At 49.6% G+C, this 16,093-nt stretch overlaps 1 protein-coding gene across 1 annotated transcript in view; it reads left to right on the top strand.

Annotated features, from left to right (window-relative positions):
* Positions 1–16,093, top strand: part of DDIAS (DNA damage induced apoptosis suppressor) — a 121,169-nt gene that overhangs the window by 62,696 nt on the left and 42,380 nt on the right. The window contains exon 2 of the mRNA XM_086933911.1: positions 1,783–1,912. Within this exon, the coding sequence (XP_086790037.1) occupies positions 1,800–1,912 (113 nt within the window). The 5' untranslated portion in view covers positions 1,783–1,799. The remainder of the gene's footprint in view (positions 1–1,782; positions 1,913–16,093) is intronic.

The following is a 16,093-nucleotide window of genomic DNA, read 5'->3' on the forward strand; positions in this document are numbered from 1 at the left end:
CCCTTTGGCTGTGCTTGCTTCCCTGCCCTTTGGCTGTGCTTGCTTCCCTGCCCCCTGGCTGTGCTTGCTTCCCTGCCCCCTGGCTGTGCTTGCTTCCTGTGCTTGCTTCCCTGCCCCCTGGCTGTGCTTGCTTCCCTGCCCCCTGGCTGTGCTTGCTTCCCTTCCCCCTGGCTGTGCTTGCTTCCCTGCCCCCTGGCTGTGCTTGCTTCCCTGCCCCCTGGCTGTGCTTGCTTCCCTGCCCCCTGGCTGTGCTTGCTTCCCTGCCCCCTGGCTGTGCTTGCTTCCCTGCCCTCTCGCTGTGCTTGCTTCTCTGCCCCCTCGCTGTGCTTGCTCTCCTGGGTGAGTGTGTGTGGCTCTGGGTGGGTGGGTGTGGCTCTGGGTGGGTGGGTGTGGCTCTGGGTGGGTGGGTGTGGCTCTGGGTGGGTGGGTGTGGCTCTGGGTGGGTGGGTGTGGCTCTGGGTGTGTGTGTGTGGCTCTGGGTGTGTGTGTGTGGCTCTGGGTGTGTGTGTGTGGCTCTGGGTGTTTGTGTGTGTGTGGCTCTGGGTGTGTGTGTGTGGCTGTGTGTGTGTGTGTGTGTGTGGCTCTGTGTGTGTGTGTGTCTGGGTGTGTGTGTGTGTCTGGGTGTGTGTGTGTCTCTGGGTGTGTGTGTGGCTTTGGGTGTGTGTGTGTGTGTGGCTTTGGGTGTGTGTGGCTTTGGGTGTGTGTGTGTGTGTGTGTGTGTGTGTGTGTTTGGCTCTAGGTGTCTGTGGCTTTGGGTGTGTGTGTGTGGTAGTAATTGCTGTCTGCTGAGCTCGTCCAGTAGGCTACAATAGGTCTCACATTTGCGAGAGATTAAGCTATTGGCAATGTAAATGGCAATGCCATTTATTTATCTGTTTTCAAAACCAACACATAAATAAAAAAAATGTCATTTACAATGCCAATAGCTCTAACTTTTGCAAAGGCGAAACCATTGCATTGTAAATGCTTGTTACATGTGTTTCCTCTGTCTGTATTAAAGCACTTTAGACAAGATGTCTCACACGTGCCTGCTATTGGACAGATATGCCAGATAACAGGCTGTTATGCGGCTACCAACGGTGCGAGCCACATAGTTATACAAATTAGACAGAAAATCTCATATACAGCTGACATAGTTGCAATGGGCAGCTAAACAGGACACACCAGTAAGACCAGTTTATATTCTCCCCACCAATCTGGACGACTCCTTTGCAAAGGGTTATTTTCTTGGCCGTCCCTCTCCCACATTAAGGCACTCCTGGTGACTGTTATAAAATCTTGCTAACCAGCCAACTAACATGACCTCTCGTGGCCTTCCTTCATTAGATTTCAGTGCTAAACTATCAACTCACTTAGTGGACACAACAGTCTTCAGGGCGAAGTAGCTCTGAATACCTGGAAAATATTGCATCATGTTAAACAAATACAAATGGACAAATACATCACAACTGTGATCTGTGAGAGAACACCAGGAACTCGCGCAACCACACGCCAGACTGGACCCGGCTCTAATAGGGCATATGAATGTTCATTGTGTATTGTTCGAGTGCAGCTAGAACACTATTTTGTTACTGAGTTAAGCATACTTCGTACTTCTTTATTCACTGACATAGTCTAGTAGCTTACTGTTCAGATTCTCCGACACATTTTATGTTTCCAAAATGAGCAATCAAAACCTGACCTTTCACTTCACCGTAGCATTTTTTGTTACACTCATAAGTGGACTCCACTGCCTGTTCCGTTTTATTGATCACGAGTGCTTTCTCTCTTTTCTTTTCCCAGGAAGCTATTCTTACCATATGAATGGAAGGAGAAGGTTTCTGTATGCCTCAGTAATTTCCATCCAGGATTCCCCGTTCTTGTATCCTGCTTGTCCAAACTGCTTTTCAAGGCTTGTTCAAGTCTTTCAAAGGTAAAAAAAACAAATGATCGTTTCTGCAAGCAGTTGATGTGTATACTATTGAACCGTTTTATGGATTTTTACATCCCAAAAAGACCCCTGTTGCCCACCACCTTTCTCCTTTTTTCTCTACCTCAGTTCAGTGGCAGCTCCTGAAAGTCCAAACAGCTTTCAAAAACACTCTCTGAGTATGAGTATGTTATGTTATGGGGATTTGTAAAGTGTCCTTTTCACCCGAAGGGTATCGTGGCACTGGAGTAGATGAGTAGGCTAATCGGGCTCCTAGTTGAATAGCCAGCTCTTCATTTTCCTGCGGAATTTCAGAAGGGATGGAGAGGTCCTGATGTCGAGTGGAAGGTCGTTCCTGGGGCAATGGTGGAATAGGAGTATCCTCTTGCCTTGCTTCTGCGGGGTATTTGCGCAAGGTGGACTGAGACCGAGCACAGTTACCTGGTGGGTTGGTGGAAGTTGAGGCGGTGGTTGAGGTAGGCAGGTTCGATGTCGTGGAGGGCTTTGTATGTGTGGGTGAGCGTCTTCTGGATTGGTAGTCGGTGTAGGTTGTTGAGGTGGGGTGTGATGTGTGCTGGTGATGAGGGTCTGGGTGACCATGCGTCTGGTGTCAATGGGGATCCACTGGAATATTTTGTGGAGCATATGTAGGAGGAAGGAGGGGGTAACTTGTTTGGTCTTCGTGAGCCTGTCGCCCACGGTGAAGCTGAGGTTTTGGCATGGTCTGTGGGGGTGGGCATGGGTCCCAAGTTCTGATGGCCACCAGGAGGAGTCCCATGGAGAGCTCTTATTCCTGAAGATCAGGACTTCAGTTTTATCTGTGTTGAGTTTTAGGCAGTTCTGTTTCATCCAGTTTGCTACGTTAGAAACAAGGGCGTTGAAGTTGTTCCTGGTGGTGTGTTTGTTGTCTTTGAGGTAGAAGATGAGCTGGGTGTCATCTGCGTAGGATACAATGTTGATTCCGTGGGATCTTATGACATGGGCGAGTGGCGCCGTGTAGATGTTGAAATGGGTAGGTGTAGGAAGCTGGCTATGTATATACTATACCAAAAGGTGGCATGGTGTGCACACAGTCCTGGGAGTCCCCAAAGGTATGGCAGAGCTAGATACTCTTAATGTAGTGGTAGCTGGTCTGAACAATTAGGATTATCAGAGGGTAGTCTTAAGCAGTTGCTGTACACATTTAGGCAAGAAATGATGTCACACACACACTCAAAGACTGAATCCAGACCAGTTGTTTGTATACAAAGTTGTTACTTTCTTATTACTAGTTATACTTCCAAAACAATAATACTTTTAAAAATACACTGAGTACTGGCTTTGTATAAGCATACAAGTTACTTTGCAGTATAGGAAATATTTTGTAAACTTTTTTCAATACTTGTAATTACTTCAGATTACTTTCTAGTTACTTTTCTGTTACTTTTCTTACTTAGTGCAAAGGAAACAAATAATACAGTTTAGGCATTGCAGTACATTAGTAAGCAGGACAACTCATTTGTGGACACTAAGTTACTTTGTTGCAATATAAGGCAGAGTCAACACGTAAATCATTTTTCAGAAAAAAGGCCGCACCGTGCAATCATCTGGGGAAAATGACGTTTTGGTGTGGTCCTTTTGGGGGTAGAAACAATGTTCCCCAAGGTTCAATTCTGCACTCAAGGTGCACCACCAGTGGCACTAGGGCGGCCGGTTGCTGAGGGCAAGGGTTTCAAAGCAAGCCAATGGGGACTAGGGGCACATTGGTTGAAGGCTGCTCACAAGAAGGTAAAGCTTCCTTGGAGGACAATCTTCAGGAGTTAAGGTAAGTACGAAGGGGGGGCCTAAGGCAGCACCAAAACTACACCACCAGCGGCACAGGGGCAGCCGGGTGCAGGGTGCTCACACAGCATCGGGCGGCCAGTGTTACCTTACGGGGATTGTTGGTTCCGGTTTCAGGCTGCAGGCTCAGACCAGGAGGTCTCTTCCATAGAACCAACAGCCAAGGGAGGAAGTTAGGATGCCAGGCGATGTCTGGACACAGTTGGTTCGGGTCCCCGGGACACTGGGCCAAAGGATGCAGGGGGGTCTTTGGACGTTGGGTTTCTCCCTACCGGGCAGGTCGCCCTCGAGGGGAGTCTTGGTGCATAGGCTGCAGGCGTCGTTGCGAAGGCTGGGAGACATCACCCCTTGATGGATTTGGGCTCAAGACTCCTGGGGAACCTCTTCTGGACCGGTGGGCCTCCTAGACTTGGGCCATGGCCGTCTGGTGCAGAGGTAGGTCTGGAAGGTGAGTATTCAAGGTTACACAGGGTCTTGGAGTTCTTTTTGGAGACAGAGACACTATCTTCGGTTGTCTTGGATCTTTTTCAAAGCTGATCAGTCCTCTCAGGGTTTTGGAGATCGCTAGTTTTCCGGCTGGAAGTCGTAGTGCTGCAGGTGTTAAGTGAAGTTGCATGAATGCAGGCAGGCTGGTAGGGCTGGGTCCAAACCAGTGGCCGCCTGGATATTCTTCTGCTGCATTGTCTTCTTCGCCAGTCTTCTTAAGTCATCAGGAACTCCTGAGCTGGGTTCAGGGGTGTCCCTTCATACTGTATAAAGTGGCGTAACTGGGGTAGCAAGGTAGTAGCCAATGGGCTGCTGACCTTCTAGTGACTACACTCTTAGTGTGCTCACCCCACCTGGGGAGTGAGCATTATCCCTGACCCTGATCTGAGGGTGCCTGCCATCTGCAAGATGGCAGGCACTGAAGAGTGGGATTCACCTCACCTCACCAACCAGAGTGGTGAGGTTGGCAGAGGTGGGCACACCTTCTGGGCTGTGCTGATTGTCCTGCCTGTCTTCCCACCAAAAAGGGGGTGAAGACAGAAAGGGGTCCTGCTCCTGCTAGCAACAGAGGCTGGGGGACATGTTACAAAGGCAGCAAAGCATTTGAAGCTTCCCTGCCACAGATAACTAACTGTTCCTGACCTGAGGGAGGTGTAAACAGCTCCGCTGAGGTAAGGTTTTGTTTGTGGACCCTAGGAGAAAAGGCTCTCACTCCAGGGGCCCAGAAACCTGTCTTGTGGTAGAAGGCTTGTGTTCACCATTCAGGAACCCACCAGTGGTTGATTTAGTTCAGGGATCCCCTCTAGAAGGGACGCCTAAGTGCATGGGATAATACATTTAACACTGGAATCAGTTCAGGTTTATTATTCTGATGCCATGCATCCCAGGAGTTAGTAAAGCCACTATGTTGCTAGGAAACTCGTAATGACAAGTTTCTAGACCATATACTCAGTATGGTTTTATCAATCAATCATATCATTTGTAAAGCGCACTACTCACCCGTGAGGGTCTCAAGGCGCTGGGGTGGGGAATACTGCTACTGCTCGAAAAGCCAGGTCTTGAGGAGTTTTCTGAAGGTCAGCAGGTCTTGGGTCTGCCGTAGGTGGATGGGGAGGGTGTTCCAGGTCTTTGCGGCGAGGTGGGAGAACGATCTGTAGAAGCTGAGTCGTCTGTTGAGGTACGTTGGTCCGGTGTTGTGGAGTGCCTTGTGTGCGTGGGTGAGGAGCTTGAAGGTTATCCTCTTGTTGACCGGGAGCCAGTGCAGGTCTCTCAGGTAGGTTGTGATGTGGCTGCGGCGAGGGATGTCGAGGACCAGGCGTGCAGAGGCGTTCTGGATGCGTTGGAGCCGTCTCATGAGTTTGGCCGAGGCTTCTGCGTAGAGGGCGTTTCCATAGTCCAACCTACTGCTGACAAGGGCCTGGGTGACTGTTCTTCTTGTTTCAGTGGGGATCCACTTGTAGATCCTACGGAGCATGCGGAGGGTGTTGAAACAGGAGGAGGAGACGGCGTTGATCTGTTTAGTCATGGAGAGTGTGGAGTCGAGGATGACCCCTAAGTTGCGTGCGTGGTTGGTGGGTGTTGAAGCGGTTCCTAGTGCGGTCGCCACCAGGAGTCATCCCAGGCCGACGGGTTGGATCCGAGGATAAGGACCTCCGTCTTGTCCGAGTTCAGCTTCAATCGGCTGTTTCTCATCCATTCAGCAACGGCCTTCATTCCTTCGTGAAGGTTGGTTTTGGCGGTGTGGGGGTCCTTGGTGCAGGAGAATATCAGCTGGGTCTCATCGGCGTAGGAGAGGATGTTGAGGTCGTGCCGATGGGCGACGTTGGCGAGCGGTGCCATGTAGATGTTAAACAGAGTTGGGCTGAGGGATGAGCCCTGGGGTACGCCGCAGATCTTGGTGGCTTTGGAGCGGAAGGGGGATAAGACGGACGCTCTGTGTTCTGCCGGAGAGGAAGGAGGTGGTCCAGTCCAGGGCCTTCTCTTGGATCCCAGCCTTGTGGAGCCGTGTTCGTAGTGTGTGGTGACAGACCGTGTCGAAGGCGGCTGGCAGGTCCAGGAGGATGAGGGCCGCCGTTTCTCCGTTGTCCAGCAGGGACTTGATGTAATCGGTGGCGGCAATGAGGGCAGTCTCGGTGCTGTGGTTGCTGCCGAACCCGGACTGGGAAGGGTCCAGGATGTTGTTCTCCTCGAGATAGCGGGTCAGTTGTTCGTTGACGGTCTTCTCGATGACCTTTGCCGGGAACGGGAGCAGGGAGATGGGCCGGAAGTTCTTGAGGTCCTGGGGGTCCGCCTTGGGTTTCTTGAGTAAGGCGTTGATCTCGGCGTGCTTCCAGCTCTCCGGGAAGGTTGCTGTCTCGAAGGAGGTGTTGATGACTTTCCGGAGATGGGCTGCGATGGATGTGCTGGCTTTGTTGAAGATGTGGTGTGGGCATGGATCTGACGGAGATCCGGAGTGGATGGTGTTCATGATTTGATGGTGTCATTGTCGTTGATGTTGGTCCAGTAGAGCAGGCGGTTGGTGCGGATGGTGGTCGTGGGGGCGGAGGTCTCAGTGGTTGTCGGGGCGGTTGTGGCGTTGAAACTGCCGTGGACGTCTGTGATCTTGCGGTGGAAGAAGGTGGCCAGCGAGTCGCACAGGTCTTGCGAGGGTGGGACGTCGTTGTTGTTGGAGCTGGGGTTGGAGAGTTCCTTCACGATGTTGAAGAGCTCTTTGCTGTTGTGCGGGTTGTTGTCTAGGCGGTCTTTGAAGGAGGCCCTTTTGGCAGATCTGATGAGGTGATGGTGCCTGCGGGTGGCATTCTTGTGGGCGGCGTGGCTGTCTGTTGTTCGTTCACTGAGCCAGATCTTCTCCAGCTTTCGGCAGGTTTGCTTGGAGGCCCGGAGGACTTCAGTGAACCAGCTGGCTCTCTTGTTGATATGATTGTTGGAGGGTTTCTTGACCGGGCGAGGGTGTTGGCGCAGTCGTTGATCCACTGTCTGAGGTTGCGGGCGGCAGTGTCGGGTCGGTATGGTTGGCGGGTGGGCTCTGGGCGAGGGTGGTGGTTAGCTGGTCTTCGGTGACCTTGCTCCAGCAGCGGTGAGGCATCTGTTGGGTGCGGTGGTGCGTGGTGGGTTTCTTGAAGGTGAAGTGGATGCAGCGGTGGTCGGTCCAGTGGAGTTCGGTGGTATGGTTGAAGGAGACGTGGGGACTTGCGGAGAAGATGGGGTCAAGCGTGGGTGGGTGTTGTGACGAGTTGTCTGAGTCCGAGGTTGGCTATGTTGTCGATCAGGGTGGTGGAGTTGGTGTCGTCATTGTTCTCGAGGTGAAAGTTCTGGTCCCCGAGGAGGATGTAGTCCGTGGAGGCGAGGGCATGTGTGCTGACGAAGTCGGCGATGGAGTCGCTGAACTGTGGTCGGGGTCCGGGCGGTCTGTAGATGAGGGTTCCTCTGAGGGTTGTGTTGGGGTCGGTGTGGATCTGGAAGTGCAGGTGTTCGGCGGTGCTGAGGGTGTCGTCGGTGTTGGTCGAGACTCTGAGAGTGTTCCTGTGGACGATGGCGATTCCTCCTCCCGCACTGTTGGGGCGGTCCTTGCGGGTGATCTTGTAGCCTTCCGGGACGGCTATGGCTATGTCGGGTGCCGAGGCGGGGTTCAGCTAGGTCTCCGCCAGGAAGGCGACGTCTGGGGAGGTTGAGTCGAGTAGGTCCTAGAGTTCAACGGCATGTTTTCGGGCGGAGCGGGTGTTGAGAAGGATGCAAAAAAAAAAAACAGAAGGATGCATCTGAGGTGGTTGGGTTCTTTCCTGGTCGGCAGCATGGTGGGGCGGATGCTTGTGAAGCTGCAGTTCCGGCAGGTGAAAGGTCCGTGGGTGCACTTCGGGGTGGCCAGGAAGCAGGTGTGTGATCGTCCTGTGTTGAGTGCGTGGAGGGTTCTGGCATTGTAGAAGTGTCGGGAGTCGTGATGTCCAGGGGTCCTGGTGCTGGGCGTGGTCCAGGCACGAACGGGCACAGACTGGCTTGCCTTAAATGCGCCAGCGGCGCGCCACGCCGCGTAGTGGCTTCCATATGAGGGGATGTGGGAGGGAGGAGTAGCTGGGAGGTGGGAGCGCGGCGGCGAATGGGATTGCAGGTGGGCGAGGATGCAGCGGTGGGAAAAATGGGCGGGGACCGCGGGAGAACTGGGCACAGGAAGCAAAAACAAGTTTAGGCAAGAAAGCAAGTTAGGCACAGGGGAATAAAAACAAGTCTGGGCAAGAAAGCCAGTACAGGCACAGGGGAATAAAAACCAGTCTGGGAAAGAAAGTTAGGCAGAGGGGGAAAATACAAGATTAGGCAAAAACAATGCAGGCAGAGCCGTGCAGCAGCGTGGGGAGCGACCTGCCTGCGAGCAGGGTCATAGGTTACTGTGCACTAAAAGTATTTAAGAATGGCCTTAGATTTTATAGGGGCCTATCTGCACATGCAGATTGGTCCTCACATGAGGTATAGGGCACCCTGTCTTAAGGGTGATTTACCTAAGCCTCATGCAGGCATGGCACAGAGGGATGTGTGCCATGTCGTCTCTTCACTTTTAGCAGCACCAAAACACGCAGGCTGCAATGTCGCATGTTTGTGTTGAGAGGTCTCTGTGGGAGGCATAATCCATGCTACAGCCCTCAGAGGCCTTTCCCTGGCTACCATGTCCTTGGTACCATAGATACTCCTTACAAGGGACTTAAACGTAGGCCAGAGTTGTACCAATTGTGGAAACAATGGTACAGGTTAGGGAAAGAACTCAGGCCCTGGGAACCTGATTGGCTGGGACCCAAGGCACAGTGCTTCAGAAATTTGGCAAAAAGTGGGGGGGTTGCTGCAACAGAAACCCTCTTTCCTACAGTGGGACTCAGCGATGATCCTTGAGGTACTGCACAGATGAGGTTCTTGATTTTGGAGGTGTAGAGCGGTAGTCTGATTTCCTGAGTCCTGTTGGAGAGAAAGGAAGCCAGCCTGCTCAGGGCCAAGACCATGTATTCTGAAGTGGTGGAGTATTGGGATGAGGGTGCTGTGGGAGACGGTGGAGAAGGCTTCGGAGAGGTCGAGTGTTATGAGTACGATGATTCTCCATGATGGTCCAGGTGCCGTCAGCTGCTGCGATGAGATCGGTTTCGTGCTGTGGTTATTGTGGAATCCAGATTGCGAAATGTCTAGTTGCTGGTGTTGTTCGAGATAGTTGTAGAGTTGTTTGTTGATAGATTGCTCCACGACTTGGGATGGAAAGGGCAGGAGTGAGGTGGGTCTGTAGTTGATGAACTCTTTTCAGGGTTGTCGAATTTAATCAAATATCTACTTGTTCATGGAACAGGTTGTTTCATGTCCTTTAAAAAAAACACTTGTCTCTTTGGTGCCATGTAGTACAGCAACAACCTCATCATATAAGAGGTCTGATAATAGCTTCTCTGATTATGCCGGTGCTCATTCTATAAAAGGGTTTGAATACCAGCCATTCCCTTATTTTGCCACCTTTCCACAAATCTAAATACTGGGGTTGGAGGTAGCGGAAAGCAATAGTTCCAGTGTTGGAATGCCCTGTTAAATCTGTGCAAACCTACCAACTTACATGTTTTAGGGGTTTTCACCAGCTCTTCTCTAATCTTTTCCCATAGTGAGAAAGGTTGGAAATTTACTCCTGACAAGGGCAGAAGTAAAATTTCTTCCAGGGTTGGGGAAAAAAGTGGCTGGAGGGAACTTGTAAACGCGTAACAGATTTTCGCAGAAGCAAATGTACACATGCATATTTGCTCATACTAAAATTTAGTTCACAAATATTTTCTAGGAGCATGATGTCCTGGCCTACTTGATTAATAGCCACTAGCTTTTTTAATGTTAATGTAGTCAGCAAATTTGGAACTAACCCTCCATGCCGTCTCCACAATTGTATGCAGTGTGGTAATAGCATAAGCTGCAGTCGTGGTGCCATTGGGTAGCTTGAAACAAGATCCATCTACATACAATTCACCCTGAGCATCAGGCAGGGGCATGTCAGTCAGGTCCACTCGACCCTTTGTTTGTTCTTCAGTGGTATAAATACAGTCCTGTATATCACTAGGCTGTTCAGAGAGCAATGACAGAAAAGTAGCTGGATTCAAGGTCAAGCAGCGTTTAAGTGTAATGTGTGGTGCTAACAAGTGCTTAATCTGATTCAATAATACATCAACTGAATGGGGAACAGAAACCATCAATTTACGATCCAATCCAAGTCCTGCTGATTGTCTAATTGAAATGGCAGTTGCTGCCACAGCCTTCAGGCAACCAAGGAGTGCCCTGGCCATATATACTTTTTGCATTTGAAGTCTAACCCTTCTCTCATCACTTTCTACACTCTCTTTTTGTGCTAATTATAATTCTTTAATTTTCTGTACAATAGTCTATTCTAAAAATGTCTTCCTATCCTTTTCTTCTTTAATCTGTTGTTTAATTATTTTTCTCCATAACCCTACGGCATCAAATATACTCTGCCTACTTTTTCTCTTAAAGAGCTGCTCTTCTACATATTGCAATTTAGTTAAATCAAAGGTACCATTTAAGTGGCCACTGTAAACTGGCACCTGCCTTCATATATTTGTTTCACAATGTATTAAACAGTATGGAAGAAATACCATATTTAATGTACGTTTCATAATTGAGAGTGCCTTCTAGAGGCGCTGGCTGTCTTTCTTCCAAAATAATATTTGTGTTGCAACAACAACATAATGCACGAAGTGTGCTCAAAACAGGCATGTTTACCAAATACCTCTTAACAATAGTGTTAAGAGACTCTTATACCAAAACCAGAAGATGAGTAAAATTTCTCACATTACCTGCAAAAACATTTGCAAACTTTTTCAAAACCGTCAGCAGGCACGCCTTCGCCACCACAGACTACATCCTCCTGGGGGATGTGAACATCCACCTGGAGAACAACAACGACGACAACATCACCACCCTGCTCAACAACCTCTCCAACTTTGGACTGAAGCAACTAGTGAACAATCCGACTCACCACGCAGGCCACACGCTGGACCCCATCTTCTCCGCCAGCACCAACATCACAGTCAGCCACACCACCACTCTCCACTGGACCGACCACCAATGCATCCACTTCTCCTACAAGAAACTCACCGCACACATCCAACCACCTCAGATCCCCCAAAGATGCTGGAGCAAAGTCACCACTGACCAGCTGACCGCATCCCTCGCCCAGGGCCCCCCGGCCAACGCCTCGGACACCAACACTGCCGCCTGAAACCTCACATAGTGGATCAGCAACTGCGCCGACACCCTCGCCCCTATCAAGAACCCTCCGAACAAGCACAACAGCAGGAGAACCACATGGTTCACCACAGACCTCAAGGACTCCAAAAGATCCCGCCGAACCCTAGAGAAAGCCTGGCACCAAGAACGGACAGCAGAAAATTTTGAGGCCCTTAAGACCGCCACACGCAGACACCACCAGCTCATCCGCATCGCCAAGAGAACGGCCTTCAGAGAGCGCACAGACAACAACACACACAACAGCAAGGAGCTCTTCAGCATCGTGAAGGAACTCTCCAACCCAAGATCCACCTCCAACGACATCCCCCCTCACATGACCTCTGCGGCTCCCTCGGAGCCTTCTTCCACTGCAAGATCGCTGACATACACAACAGCTTCACAAACCAAACGCCTCCACCGGCCGCAGAACCAACGCCCCCCACCACCCTCCTCATTCGCTGGACCCCCGTCTACACCGAAGAAGTCACCCAGATCATGAACACCATCCACTCCGGCTCTCCATCCGACCCCTGCCCTCACCACATCTTCAACAAAGCAGACACCATCATCGCACCCCACCTTCGAGACATCATCAACAGCTCCTTCGAATCTGCCGCCTTCCCTGAGAGTTGGAAACACGCTGAAATCAACGCACTCCTTAAGAAGCCAACAGCAGACCCCAAGGACCTCAAGAATTTCCGGCCCATCTCCCTGCCCCTTCCCTGCGAAGATCACAGAGAAAGCAGTCAACAAGCAACTGACCAACTTCCTCGAAACCAACGGCTCCCTCGACCCGTCCCAGTCTGGCTTCCGCAGCAACCACAGCACCGAGACTGCCCTCATCGCCACCACCGACGACATCAGAACCCTGCTCGACAATGGAGAAATCACAGCCCTCATCCCCCTAGACCTCTCAGCTGCCTTCGACTCGGTCTGCCACAGCACCCTAAAAACACGTCTCCACAACACAGGGTCCAGTGAAAGGCCCTGGACTGGATCTCCTCCTTTCTCACCGACAGAACCCAGAGAGTCCGCCTACCCCCGTTCCACTCAGATGCCACTAAGATCATCTGCGGCGTACCCCAAGGCTCTTCACTCAGCCCAACGCTCTTCAACATCTACATGAGCCCCCTCGCCGACATAGTCTGCGCACACGACCTCAAAATCATCTCCTACGCCGATGACACCCAGCTGATCCTCTGCCTGACCAAAGACCCAGTCACCGCAAAATCCAACTTCCAAGAAGGAATGAGGGGTGTCGCCGAATGGATGAAGATCAGCCGCCTGAAACTGAACACAGACAAGACCGAGATCCTCATCCTTGGACCATCCCCCTCCGCCTGGAACGACTCCTGGTGGTCCGCTGCCCTGGGCACAGCACCAACTCCCACCGACCATGCACGCAACCTTTGGTTTGTCCTGGACTCATCGCTCACTACGACCAAGCAAGTCTACACCATCTCCTCCTCCTGCTTCAACACCCTCCGCATGCTACGAAAGATCTTCAAATGGATCCCCACGGAAACAAGAAGTACTGTCACCCAAGCCCTCGTCACAAGCCGGCTCAACTATGGCAACGCACTCTATGCAGGGACAACGGCCAAGCTAAAGAAAAGACTACAATGCATACTGAATGCCTCCGCATGCCTCATCATGGACATCCCCCGCCACAGCACCACCCACCTGAGAGACCTGCACTGGCTCCCCGTCAACAAGAGGATCACGTTCAAGCTCCTCACCCACGCACACAAAGCGTTCCACAACGCCGGACCCGAATACCTCAACAAACGCCTCTCGTTCTATGCCCTACTCGCCAACTCAGCTCAGCCAGCCTCGCCCTCGCCACAGTACCATACCACGCACCAGAAGAACGACAGGCGGCAGATCTTTTTCCTACCTCGCTGCCAAGACCTGGAACTCCCTCCCCACCCACCTCCGATTGACTCAAGACCTTCTCACCTTCAGGAGACACCTCAAGACCTGGCTGTTCGAGCATTAGCAGCACCCCCCTCAGCCCTCAGCGCCTTGAAACCCTCGCGGGTGAGTAGTGCGCTCCATAAATGTACTGATTGATTGATTGAAAACCAACACAAAACCCAAAAAAAGACAACCAATTTGATTCTTTCTGATCGCAGTCCTCCAACTCCCACCTGCTGATCCTCTGATCAATAGATCACCTCCAAAATGCCAACCGAAGAGCTCCAGTTGAGACACACAGCCGCCACAAAAGGCAGGTCGATAAGCTGAAAATCACCTTGGCCACGAGAGCAAGTCTCAGTCTGCGGGGCGCCCCTTAGTGTTTCTGTCCTGTCGAAACAACCTCCTTCTGGTCCAGCTGTGTCCTTCAATGGGGCCCCACGTTGCCGGTGCCAATTGTAGAAGGGAGATTCCCATCATTCTCACTGGTGCAGGGACAACCTTAGTCTACGTGCTCACAAAATGAGGATCAACACTGGAGTGGAAACAAAATACAAGTTTATTTCACTCATGAGAGGAGTCACATCAGTCAGACACAGCAAGTACCAGAGGGAGGGAACTAACAGGTACAAGTTCAAACATGGCATTTATACTTTTCGGTGACTCGTGAAACACATCAACACCACTTCGTCATTGTTACATAATGCTTACACAACCCCTTTTGGCATTTTTACATAATGCGTACATGCTGAACTGTTGAATCCCGATAAACCCCTACCCACATCATCTTTGTGATAGGCAAGGGAGGTTACAGGTGTTGGTGGGCTAACAGATTAGACATCTGTACACTTTGGCCCTTCAGCAGGGCAGGACTCCTTATTATGGCACGGAAGTATTATCAGTACAACAAGCTTTCAGGTGAACATATAACTTCTGACCTTATGAAAGTCCCCGCAGAAACACAAAAATGGGGGCTGGTAGACAAAATGGAAGAGGAGTAGAGGCTAACTTAACAGAATACATTTTTTATCGTTCAACAGGATGAGTGTCTGGGAAGTAGTGCAGAAAGGTCTGGCTGCACAACTGTATGACTGGCATAGTGTTATAATTTCTTTAAATTAAATATCGAATGCCTTTTAGCTCAAGCCAGTAGAGTGATACTCGCTCACCTCATGGTACTGGCTAGCTGATCCATAAAAGCCAGATCTGTTGGTTGTGCCAGTGCTTATTTTAACAAGATTTGGAACTTGAAAGAAAGTCAGTTAAGTAATTAAAACAAAGACCAGATAACGTGATTGATTTTTTTCTAAGTTCCGGTAATAAGTCGTACTTCAGACTTTATTATTGCTTTAAGTGGCTGAAGAGTAGAAATTTGGAAATCTGAATGTAAGGCTTTCCCACTTTAACGTTTCAGAGGAATAGGGCGTAAATGACAAAGTTATGGAAATGGTTTTAGCTTTCTGTGTAGATTAAGTTGAAAAGACCTAGCAATTTATCAATATGAACTTGAAAAAGGGAAAACTAGTTAAATAAAACCCCAAAAGACTTTACGTAACAAACCATTTTTGGAGTCAAGTGCTAAAGGCGAAAATGCATAAAGCCGGTAATTGATATAGAAGAGGAAACTTTATTTGCAGAGTTCATTGCAAAATGTGATGGTTATACTCGGAGAGATCCCTTGCTTCAGACATGCACCATTAATGACATTTGAAATACAGGTTGGTTTGATCCCAAACACTCCAGCAGCTCTATTTAAAGATTGAACAATGCAGGAAGCTGTGTTTGGCTAGACCGCTGACCTCTATGCTGCTCCTGAATCCTTTGTTCATTCTGCATATAAGGCAAATGAGATTGAAAGTAGTGAGACATGCTCAAACAAATTAAATTCCACTGGGAAATCAAGCAGAACCTGCAAACAGCACCATTCAGCAGGTTGATGAGATAATTCATGTACTGTAACTTAAACATCTCATTGCTGTGCCAAGGCTAGAAGACCAATTGATAGCTCAAGAGAAGGTAATTGGAGAAGATGCTAATTTTTGCCATAATTGTAAGTCATTGAGGCAAGCCATGTTCAGGGATATCTTTTAATAATTTGGCAGGAATAGTGGCTGTTCTACTGTTCCGTAGGTCTAAAAAGACCAATCCTAATAGTTTCTGCCATGCAGTTGAAAAGACCCTCTAAAGCGAGACCACTTAGAGCAGGCCCAAGTTAATTTAATAGACATTCTCACTCGAATTAAGTCAGTTTGGAGCAAAAAAAATTTACATTCAGATCTCGTTTTCTGATGGCTTAAAAATGCTATTGAGTAGCAGATCCTTTCAAGGTTTTTTGCAATCGCCAGTCAACATGCTTAACATTATCAATGTTGTAAATAAAATGATTTAGAAACATATTTATTATAATAAAGGGGCTTTCGCTCAGATAATAGCGCTATTTCAGTGAGGTTATTAATCTCATGCTAATTTGTTAAAATATACGCATGACATTTGTTAAACACAAAGATTTGGCAACTTCCATGATTTATTAAAAAAAGAGGGGGTGTCAAATCAAACATAATTTACTATCCCTCTTTCAATTAATTTGGTAACCAACCTATTGACTTTAGTCATTAATACACCCCTGAAAAGCGAGCACAATGCTGGTCTGCTCTTCATCAGTGTTTACCCTGTGTTCTTTGGTTTTGTATGTATAAAGGAGGATTTCCACCTGCT

Source organism: Lissotriton vulgaris, chromosome 8, assembly GCF_964263255.1.
Source record: "Lissotriton vulgaris chromosome 8, aLisVul1.2, whole genome shotgun sequence".
Classification (NCBI taxonomy): Eukaryota; Metazoa; Chordata; class Amphibia; order Caudata; family Salamandridae; genus Lissotriton; species Lissotriton vulgaris.